At 35.5% G+C, this 12,032-nt stretch overlaps 1 protein-coding gene across 1 annotated transcript in view; it reads right to left on the reverse strand.

Annotated features, from left to right (window-relative positions):
• Positions 1 to 2,874: 2,874 nt before the first annotated feature.
• The window catches only part of ZDHHC2 (zDHHC palmitoyltransferase 2), a 68,215-nt gene continuing 59,057 nt past the window's right edge, over positions 2,875 to 12,032 (reverse strand). The window contains exons 11-13 of the mRNA XM_045779372.2: positions 10,703 to 10,815; positions 7,792 to 7,864; positions 2,875 to 5,363 (exon numbers count right to left, since the gene is read on the reverse strand). Of these exons, the coding sequence (XP_045635328.1) occupies positions 7,824 to 7,864; positions 10,703 to 10,815 (154 nt within the window). The 3' untranslated portion in view covers positions 2,875 to 5,363; positions 7,792 to 7,823. The remainder of the gene's footprint in view (positions 5,364 to 7,791; positions 7,865 to 10,702; positions 10,816 to 12,032) is intronic.

Below are 12,032 nucleotides of genomic sequence, written 5' to 3' on the forward strand. Positions count from 1 at the left end.
CTGACACAATATAGCAGATAATCTAATTGGTTTCTTCTTATTTTGATCTTCACCTCCTTAAAAAAAATAGGGACTATAAAGCTTCCCTTTTGAATAGCCACATAGTTGCTGAATTTCATAGTTTGTGTCAATATTGGTTTCTGTCTTGTAAGCAGTAATATCTTATAACTTCTATAAGAGGAACATTATGACCTTTAAAAATCTAGCTTTTGGACATGAGATATTTGGCTGATAATTTTGTAATGTTCCCGAGCCATTAATTCTGGACTCACCATATTCTATTACATCTCTTGGAGCAAGGGTCAGCAAACTATAACCTACAGGCCCAAACCAGACTGCTGCCTGTTTTTGTATGGCCAGTGAGATGAGAATGGTTTTTACGGTTTTAAAATGTTTGGGGGGAAAAAATCAGAAGAATAATACTTCCTGACGTGAAAATTATGAAATTCAAATTTTAGTGTCCATAAGTAAAGTTTTATTGGAATGCAGCCACACTCATTTCTGTACTGTCTATGGCTACTTTCGCACCACACTGGGAAGGTTGAACAGCTGCTACAGAAACTGCGTATGGCTTTGTCATCATTTCACATTGCTTTTATGAAAGCATTTGGAGTGCTCTATCTGTACAACATTTTATTATTTTTTCTGTTACCAGATCATATCCACTATGTCAAAACAAGAAAACTGCACTTTGAATGATGTGCCTTGAAGGCACACTGGAATGTGGATTATCTTACCAAACTGTATGGTAAAATACTGTGTTTGTCAAGCAATGACACCCTAACTGCTAAAAAACACAATACATGTTGACATAACCATACCAAGCGCTCATCACAATATACCCAACTACTGGGAAAGCAACAGAAATTTTAAAATGGAATATCTCAACACATCGTGATTTCTTCACAAAAATAAGAAATGAAAATAAGGCTACAACCAAAGTCTGTTTATGACTGGCAAGCAAAGCCATTTACTGATATTTAGGTCACGGTTTCTGAATGCAGTAGCCTAAAGAATTGTGTCTAGAGAAAATTAATTTTAACAACATAGCCTTTTGGGAAGAACAGCTGGTTGAAGAGTGAGGGCACTGGGCACAACATTGACAGTTACTTATAAAACAAAGCATTTTGAGTATTTTTCTTTGGCTCTAAGTCAGATGTTTAGTGCTTTCCCAGCTATTATTATTTGAGAAATCAATGCTAAGTTTGACCAAAGAAGTAGTTTCTTTTCATAGTCTATGGAAATACAGGCGAGACTATTTTCAAAGTTGAGAAACCACTACATTAGTGCAACCTGAAATCTACTCAAATGTGTTAACAACTCAATCTGTAGAAATACACATGAAGCAGAAAAAGGTTGAGCTGGTCAGATTTAAAACCTTGTGAACATGTAAGGTGTTCTGGTTTGGCTGGTACCCATTTCACTTGACACCTTTGTTTTCTTTTTTCTACACAAGAATAAACACTGGTCCTTGTTAGCTGGTGTCTTACACTAGTGCAAAGACCATGTGAAAAGACAGTAAACAAAAACATCATACTTGAGCTATAGTGTGTGTCCAGACTCTCTTCCAGTTGGTTCTCTAGAGCCATTCCGGGCTCATTCATAGCATCTACTTACCTAAGGATATTTTTTAAAGAACTTTGAAACATGTTTGCATGTTATATTAAGATTAATGTGTGATTAAGGCTGCTTTTTATTAATACCTTTCACAATAAATGTTTGATTAGATCATTTAAGATGCTTTTAATACTAGACTTCAGGAGGCTATACTTAAGGAAAAAGGTACAAATTCTAAACTCTTGACAGTAGCTTTTCTTTCATAGTTGAATAAAAGACAAGAACTGAAGCTTTCTGTGATAATCAATTTTTTAATTCGTCATTAACAGAATTCTACTTTGGAGCATTATTTTTTTGTCTCATTTTAATTAAGCACCTTTATCTGTCAAACAAGAACTGTTAAGTATTAATAAATTCAGGTCAGGAGATCTCCTTACACTGTAAAACCTTCCCTGGAAGACGCAACACAAAGGCTAGTTTTTTATAAATCACAAGCTAGTACTGTCCTTTCTGAGTAGCGAGGAGCTCCTTTACATAGCATAAACCAGAGCTTAAAATCACTTATCAAAAGGCCCCATTTGGTTTTACTGGTGCTCAGAGATGAATCATCTTAACACATTTCCCCCAACAGTAAGCTATCAAATACTGAATCCTGGCTACAAACAAGAACAAAGATCTACCTTGGGTACTGTCACCAGTTGTGTTTTTGCTGTCACTTTCCTGCCGTGAGAAAAAGCTGCAAGTGATTTGTTTGGCATCGCCCCAACAGTCCTATTTTAACTTTCTGTTGGTGTAAGAACAATTAAAGGATGAGCAATTAGTCACCCAGACTGCCTTATGGTGGGACATCCTCTTCCATCTCTCTTTCTGAGGATGGAAATCAAGGGAACACTGTGCTGCAGGACACATGTAAGTCAAAATAGGGAAAACCTGCTCATTCATAATGGAGTAACAGTGTTTTCACAGGTGGTTTTCTTGAAGCATGAATCACATTACTACATTCATTTTGTAAGAACATGTTCTACAAAGCGTTTGTATTTGATTTCTCTAGAGAATGTAGTTATTGTCAGACATGCCATATTCCCCTGTTGAACACAATGTCCTCGAGCTTTATGGTCTGTTTCTAATTGTCCTCAGAATCATTTTACCAACGCATACTTACCTCACCCTGTCATCCACCCCTTCTCAAAAGACCTATGTTCTGACCAGGCTGTAGATCAATTTCGCCTGTAGTAGCTCTGGTAGACTATTAGGAAAAGTGTATCTTTAAAGCAATTTTGATTGTCAGTGCAAAGGCAATTTCATATAGACAGCTAATAAAGGTGATCAACCAGACTTTATTATGGTAGAACAAGAGGGAATTATGGATAAGCACTGCCTGATAAATGTCCCATCATTGTATTCAGATGCAGTAAGTTCATCTTTGAAAATACAAACCCTCTTTTCACTGCACAATGGCAAATATTCACTAAAGTATACGAAGTATTTGTACAATATTTAAAAAAAATTCTTAAAAATTTTACCTATATGGTAGAATTTTTAAAAATAGGAAAAAAAATCAAAATTATCAGCTAAATGGACTATCTGGATAGTTGAGTATAAGTGTCTTCAAGTTTGAGTTGAACAATTAAATTTTTTTAAACAAAATGCTTAAAATGTTTTTAAGGTACATTTTATAAATATATACAAAATGTAGGTCTATTTGATGCTTTATTCACTCAGGTAAACTTTTACTGCATATCTAATGAGATATGCCATCATTTCTAAAAATGACAGCCACCTAGATTAAAAACAAAACAAAAGCCTTTCAAGATTGTCCACTGTATGAAAACAAAAAGGGAACCATTACAACTTAATGAAAAAAAATTTATTTATAAAATTTTTTTAATCTGATTCTGATGGGTACTGACTTATGTATTTCAATAATTACACAAAAGACCTAAAGGAAAAATTTAACAGTACTCTAGCAAGGTAAGGAATAAAACCCCCTTTTTGTTTCTTATCTTCTATTTTGACAAGAAGGAACACATCACAGAATCCTGTCCACAAAAATGGCTATAGTACTGTGCTTTGAAAATAACCTGGCTGCATATAATTCTTAACACATCAGGTGATGCTGTTGCCCTTAAGACTTCCTGCAGTAGCTATAGGTTCCAGTCTGGCACTTCAGGTAATAAAAAGATGATGACCAAAAAATGCTTTAAAAGTAAAAATGCATCATATCTTCTGAGATTTCCTGAAACAGATTGTCAGATCAAAGTCTTTAGCTTAAAAAAAAAAATCTGAAAAGAGGTGCCACCCTATTATTCAAAGAATTATACTCAGATGATCTATAAAATGGATTTGGCTGACATTGATTCTTTCACAAACTCATTTAAATATAAAACTTTACATTTTTAGAAAGAATGAGTATTTGCAAGGATCTTTTTTACTCCATTATTCTCTGGTCTCCTAGTCTATTATATGTTGCATTTTCGTCTAACTCCGACTTCGGAAAAGTTTAATACCATTTTCTTTTTGATTAAGTACCAGTTCCTTAGCTGTGTAAGTTTTAAAAGATAATCTGCTTTAAATTCTCAAAATCAGTACCAAAAAAGGTTTACAGCTTATTCTAATCTCTAACATTTACAAAACTTACACTCCACTCAAAAAAAAAAAGAATAAAACTTTTTCAAATAGTGCATACAAGGCACAAGAGCTTCCTAGTATATTCACTGAAGCCCAACATTTTGGCATCAACTAACACACCACTTCAGTTTACCTTCAACTCAATTTCCAAACAGCATTACCATTTAGTTCTAAAAGGATATGTTTTCTTTTAATGATTTGCATAATTTAATCTTAAGTATTTGAAGAACTATAAAGTTTAACTATCATACTTCTGATGAGGGGACACAGAAATAATATAGTTACCAATGGAGGATTAATCTATCCGCCCATTAAGAATTCTTAACAGATTTCAATATTTTTGTTAAGTTCAAGAGAACAAATAACCTAAAAAAATTGAGGTTTTTAAAAAAGCCAGACTGGCAAAAGAACATCATAAACCAATCTTTGTAATTGTTTTTATAGATTTTTCCCCAATTTAAGAAGATCAGAAGAGATGAAAAATATATTTTGGATGTAACAGTAATGTATAAGTTGTAACAAAAATTTGCTAGCTAGTTGCTTATCAGTGACCGGGGGCTTCAATGATCATACTTCTTTTCCAGCAGTGAACAAAGGCTAGAAGGCTAGAATTAGATTAAAGTCTGGCAAAAATGGTGGTAATCTTCAACTGTAGGCCACTCAAAATTTGCAATGAATTAATAGTCATTATAGTTCACTGTCTGGGGCTGGATTCACAACAGAGCGAATGAACAAGTCTGATATGTTACCTGCACCTCACAGATAACTAATAAAGCTGTCATTACACTGTAATTAGAAATCTTTTAAATTTCAATATCTTAATAGGCTCAATTTTCTGAATCAGAAAATCAGATGATTAATGGGCTTTTTAAATGTACACATTGTACCACCCAAATATTTGGGTAAAAATCAGCCCGTGAATTTATTCCAAGTTTTTATGATGGAAGATATTTTTGCCCTTGATTCATAAACTTTAATTACTTCTAATATTTAGCAGGAATTCATGTTAGTTGAAACAATGTGTATATTGGATTTAAAAATGCGTTATGTTTTAAGCAACGGCTTGGAGAGAACTAACCAATTCATATTCTGCATATCCAGCCAAAGGGAAATGGAAACAATAGGCCAATGGTGCCTTCCTGTGGGAAGCCTCTTCCATCCGCCTGCAGCATTGATACCTTGAAATGAAACAGAAATCATGAAACTATTGTGTTAACTATAAAAAACAAAATACTAACCAATTCATTCAACGTTTGTTGAACAACATTCCTTGTTCAAAATTAAATGTTTTCTAGGCTAGAAAGCTCAGATATGCTCTTGAACACAGACCTCTACATCAGTGCTTCTCAAACTATAATGTGCATATTACAAGCCCCAGAGGATTTTGTTAAAATGCAGAAAATGCAGATTCTGATGCAGTTAGTCTAGGGTAAGGTCCAAGATCATACACTTCTATTGAGCTCCTAGGTGATGCCAGTGCTGCTGGTTTGGGGCCCCAATCTGAGTGGCAGGGTTCCTTTCTGCATGTGTCTGAGGCCAGTAGGAGTTTAGGAGTGACAGCTGAGTTGGACTAGGGATTTGGGGAAATAATCTTGAAATTTCATGCGCGTACAAGCACAGCATTTTTTATTTGACTAAGAGGGAAGGTTGAAAAGGCTAAATTTAACTTACACATTAGTGCTGCTTTGGGTCTAGGTACATAACTATCTGCAAAGTATGATGAACTAATATTTTATAAAAAGACCACAGATAACTTGACTAATGTAAGTCAAAAAGAAAAGAGAATATGAAAATATCATTCAGTAATATAATTAAACCATAGCAATATCAGATAATATTATTCAATATAATGTGGATTGAACGAATTTCAAGTCTGAGATGTAAAGCAGGAAAAACTATTTTTGAAACTTTTTAAAATCTATTTGGAATAGTAGCTACCTTGGGAAAATGCAATTTTTTAAAGAAACATTTAAATGTCACTGGTGAGATCAATAGAATGAAAAACATTACATCACAAAATCACTGTTTTTTTACATCACGGCTGATTCATGCTGCCATTTGGTTATTATAACCATTTATGTCATATATTCATATGTAATAAAATCGAGTTTCTGTGAGATGTTTAATTTTAATGATGTTATTCTATCACTTATTTACAAAATGCTTATTTAGAACCTACTATGTGTCTGGTATTGTGTAAAGTGTTGAGAATAATGATGACCAAACCACACCGTGGGTCATGAATAAAAATATTGGGAAGTCTATGTGACTTACACACAATGTTTACTACGTAAACTTGTAAAATATTTAACACATATGACCTCACAAACATGGGCAATTAGAACTAACAAGCGAAAACCCTGAAAAAAAATCCTGTGAAACTTTATATGCTTTATAAAATTATTTTTGTAAAATATTTTATTTGTGGTATTAGTGATTTAGATTTGTGTATTCATAATTACATTTTAAGAATTACTTCCAGAAATTTAATATTGTCTCTTTGCTATTTAACCAAATTAAGACGAAATTTTCACGAGCCTAACCACAGTTACGAATGATCTGATCTACCACACCATCACACACGGTTATCCCAAACCAATACACCATCACACATGGTTATCCCAAACCAATACATTAGTCAACTGGCAAACTGCCAGATCCGTATTTTGCTGTTTTTACATAGCCATTTACAAAAACCAAAACAAAACAAAGAAACAGATTTAAAAAAAGAAACACAGATTTTGAAAAAGAAAATGGGTTAAAAAACAAAGAAAAAAAAGCAGATTATCAGTGAAGTGTTTTAACACAAATGGGTTTGTTTCAGATTCCCCTCTGTTGCTTTCTTTAGACTTTAGGATTCTGGACTGCAGTTTTGTATTTTGTCTTGATAATTTTACTGTTCAACTCTACACTGGGTTTATTCTAACAACACATATAGTTTGTTTTGTTTGGGTGTTTACGGCTTTGTTCCAAAAGGGCTCTTTATTATATTGACTGGAGGCTTATCAATAAATAATCTTTTAAAGATTATTTAAATTGATTAGGAGCAACAGGTTTAAAAAAATTTATGGTTTAAAGAAAATGATTTGGAGCACTTGTTATTTTAAGGAGAACACATGCTATGGGGTCCTACTGTAACCAAAAATAGGGATGAGGAAGGTCTGCACTAACGATATAATTATGTTGTACTTAGGCCGAGTGAGGTTTTACTGACAGATGGTCAAGATTATAACCACTGTATAAAGGAAGGACAGCAAAAAATAAAAATAAAAAATTGCAAGTTCCTATCATATGGCAAATCATCATGTAAAGTTCAATAGTGTAGGAATAATCCTTGCCATTTAGTGCATTACTATAAAAATGAATTTTGTTCACCAACTTATTTCTACTATTTGTCAAGTTAACGTTACATACTAGCTAATACCAAAGCTAGGTCCACACTCAGAGGTCCCAGCATGATTAATAGGACCCTAAGGGTGAACTAAAACATCTTAAAATTTCAATCACTCAAAAATAAATAATAATGTTTATGGTTGCTATTAGCCCTAAGAGAACTGAAAAGCTGTTAAAAATACAAAACATAACAATAAAGGAAAAACACCTTACTTTCATAAAATGAATTTATTTTGTTTGAAGAGTTAAGTCTCATTCTCCATGGTTAATGCAGGATTGCTCATACCTTCAAGAAAGAACACAAATTAGCATTTTGTTTGGGGGGGTATTGCTTTCGAACAAATAGACAGAGACTTGTTTATTCATTCCTGAATCCACCCCAATCCAAAGGTGCCCTTGCACGTAGCACAGGTTTTTGAGACGCTCACATGGAAACAGACACACACACACACACACACACACACGATACAGTAGTGTTGGCAATGACCAGTGTCACAAAAGGCACTTTAGAAAGAGATATACAGGGGCACCTGGGTGGCTCCGTCGGTTAAGCATCGGACTCTTGATTTTGGCTCAAGTCATTATCTCAGGGTCATGGGATTTAGCCCCGAGTGGGGTCTGCGCTGGGTGTGGAATCTGCTTAGGATTCTCTCTCTCCCTCTCCCTCTGCCCCCCCCCCTTGTCTCTCCCTCTCGAAAAAAATAAATAAATAAAAAGAGATGTATACCTGAGGAAGTGGGAGGGGTGAACAAAAACACGAAAGATACATTGGACCTGGCAACTCACATCATCTCACTCTTCCTAATTCTACGTTTCCCTCCCTCATTCTGGTGAAACTAATCTTTGAGGCCTTTCTCACCTCGTCCTTCTCACATCTCTCTTCCTTCTTTTACACCACCCTTTAAACTTTAAATAAGTTCTCAATTCATCCAACCACGTAACAGAAAACTAATCTAACATGCCAATGATTAACAGCACACAGAAACTAAGAAATCGCTTCTATATGCAGAACTACACCAGGCAACATGAATCCCTTCTGAAAGAAAGGGAGCTCTTTGTCTTTCTACCCCCCTGGAAAACTGACCCCCAACTATACATCACTTCTTTGCCTCTAAGGAAACTGATGGATTCAAAGGGCCAATAGGTGGCATCAATTTTTGTTTAGGCAATGTCTAGTCCTTCCCATAGATGGAATGGCAGGTTTGAAGGTGAAGAGACAGACCAAATTATGGAAACCCACACGATGGGGATCTTCGGAGGGCATATATTTTCCTTAAGAACAAGACTCTGGGGCACCTGGGTGGTGCAGTCGTTAAGCGTCTGCCTTCGGCTCAGGGCGTGTTCCCAACATTCTGGGATCGAGCCCCACATCAGGTTCCTCTGCTAGGAGCCTGCTTCTTCCTCTCCCACTCCCCCTGCTTGTGTTCCCTCTCTCACTGGCTGTCTCTGTCAAATAAATAAATAAAATCTTAAAAAAAAAAAAAAAAGGAACAAGACTCTTTAAAGAAAGCCTATATATTTTAGGAGAATATGACTGATTGTAGACTTTAGAATTTTTACTTAGGACTGTCTATTTTTCACTATCACTAAATCCCAAAGAGATTTCAAATAAAACAACAAACATTTTAAGAGGCAAGGAGCCAGGGTGCCTGGATGGCTCAGTCAGTTGACTGCCTTTGGCTCAGGTCCTGATCTCAGGGTCCTGGGATCAAGCCCCCACATCAAGCCCCGAATCAGGCTCCCTACTCACCAGGGAGCTTGCTTCTCCCTCTCCCTCTGCCCTTCCCCCTGTTCAAGTTCTCTCTCTCTCTCAAGCTCTCTGTCTCAAATAAATAAATAAAAATTTTAAAATAAATAAATAAAGTGCAGGGAGCCAAAGTCAGGCAGCACTACGATAGAGTTTGAAGAAAGGATTAGAAATGAAGGAGAGGGGCGCCTGGGTGGCACAGCAGTTAAGCGCTGCCTTCGGCTCAGGGCGCGATCCCGGCGTTCTGGGATCGAGCCCCACATCAGGCTCCTCTGCTATGAGCCTGCTTCTTCCTCTCCCACTCCCCCTGCTTGTGTTCCCTCTCTCGCTGGCTGTCTCTATCTCTGTCAAATAAATAAAATCTTTAAAAAAAAAAAAAAAAAGAAATGAAGGAGAGATTTTCTGACTAATAATGCCTTAATCATGGATGTATGGTTTTATGCTTATTTATAGGGACACCACACATATATACATACACCTGCAAGTATCGTCACATGTTTTGGTTAATCCTCACCAACCCTGGGAAATAAGTAGCATTTTAAAGAAAGAAAGCTACGTCTAGGGGCGTCTGGGTGGCTCAGTCAATTAAGCAGCTGCCTTCACTCAGGTCATGATCCCAGGGTCCTGGGATCGAGCCCCGTGTCGGGCTCCCTGCTCGACGGGGAGCCTGCTTCTCCCTCTCTCTCTGCTGTTCCCCCTGCTTGTGCTCTCTCGCTCTCTCTGTCAAATAATTAAATAAAATCTTTAAAAAAGCAAGCAAGCAAACTACGTCTAAAAGAGATTAGGTTACTACAAATATCACACACTGATTAGGGTCCAAATTCGGGTTTAAAATCAGGTCTGACTTCAAAGCCTTGCCTTTTCTTTGCCAATAAACTATGTTGACTGAAGTAGTCAGAGATTGAAATCAACAACAATAACAAGGGAAATGTGAGTGGGATCTGAAGAAATAACAGCTGAAGTTATGGTAATTATTCAGTAACTTTACTTTGACATTTTGAAACTGGATAGAAATCTTGAAGTAAAAGAACTATGTAATTTAAGATCCTTTTTAGTAGATATTTTCAATCTTGTGTCTGAGCTGATTACATTTTTCCATTAAATATTTATATTTTTAGTATATTTGTATCATTTTATTAAATAGGCAGTAGTAACTGTTTCTTAAACTGGAATAAAAGCAATGCAGATCTTTCACAAAATGATCTTCTTCAGCCAACAGACATGAATCAAAGTACTTTACAGACAGAAGTTCCTGGAGATAATTCTAAATTTACAATGGGAAGCAAGAAAGATTCTGTAGGTAATATGATAGAATTTTTATATTTTCACCTTTTAAAAATAAAATCTACTGAAACAGCCAAGTAAGCACACCCTTACCAGCTTTGCCTTTCCCCGGGTTTGTGCTGCTCTCTGTCCAAGACTGAGAATCAGTGAGAAGGTGGCTCTGGGACTCTCGCAATGGCTTTGCAGGAAACTGATGGTTTTCAGGACTAAATAATAATAATCGTCATCATAATCACATGTTAGCTCTTGATAGTATTGAGTGGAGTGTTTCTCAAAGTACAGAATTCAAATCACTTCCCAAGAGAATTGGGGGCACAAGAAATAAGGCATGTATCACACTGACTCACAACGAGAAAACCGTTCTGCCTTCCATTCTCTTTTCATTCTTCTGAATACAGTAAGATGACAATCTTTAACTTTGGGAAGTCTCCATTTTTAATAAAGAGAACAGGCTTCCACCTCTGACTTTAGCAGGTGAGGAAATCTAGTTAGGATTTAATAGGATTTTATTATCAATTTTATTTTTTAAGGTTATATTCTATTTCTGGCAAATTATACTAGTTTTCATTTATGACAGTGATATAATGTTTGATTTAAAAACTAGCTTCCACGCCAGTTTAACTAAATATATTAAATAAAAATATCAGTTTTGTAAGTGGTATGTAGATATGGAAAAAAATATATGGGTAATGGTAAAAAGACAAGTTTGAGAGAAACTGGCCTAGTGTTTCTAAGTGGCCTAACTAGTCTTGAACAAAGAATTCTCTATCTTCCTCTGTGAAGCTGAAACAACAAATTTGAGCACTCTCTTGCAGAAATGTTGAAAACGTCTGACATCACCAGGTCTTACAAACGTGACATTTAATATGGGGAATGAAGAGTCTTAAAAGAAGAATGTAAGTTTTAAAATTTAAGTAGACATGCTATATATCGACGTATTGAATGGCATGAAAAAATACAGATTAAAATAACATTTCACTTAGCTGGAAGAAAAATATTGGCATGGAAACTGTAAGTGTAGTTTTAGAACACTCTGAAATAGTAATCACAATAATGTGCAAAAGAAAAAAAATACTTAAAATTCTTCCGAGAATAATTTCACATATGTGAGTTGACTATACTATATTTTTGAAAGGGTATGCTTTTGTTCCTTAATAATTACCTCATATCTAAATTTGAAAACATTTCAATTTTGTGTAACTTTAACATCCCCTTATTGAAATTTTGGAGGTAAATCTTTAAAAATAAAAAGCATGTCTCCTATTTATACGGGGAAAAAAGAAAACCTCTTTTACTCTAATTATTCTTCAAGAGAGGAACCATACACCAGGTACAGCACAGTAACTAGGTCCTGGTTTAGGGACTCCTTGCAGATTCGTTATCACTAGTAAGACTCTAACAAATGACAAGGAAGGATCCATCC

The sequence above is a fragment of the Ursus americanus genome, chromosome 27 (assembly GCF_024610735.1).
Source record: "Ursus americanus isolate L20-20 chromosome 27, mUrsAme1.1.p, whole genome shotgun sequence".
Lineage (NCBI taxonomy): Eukaryota > Metazoa > Chordata > Mammalia > Carnivora > Ursidae > Ursus > Ursus americanus.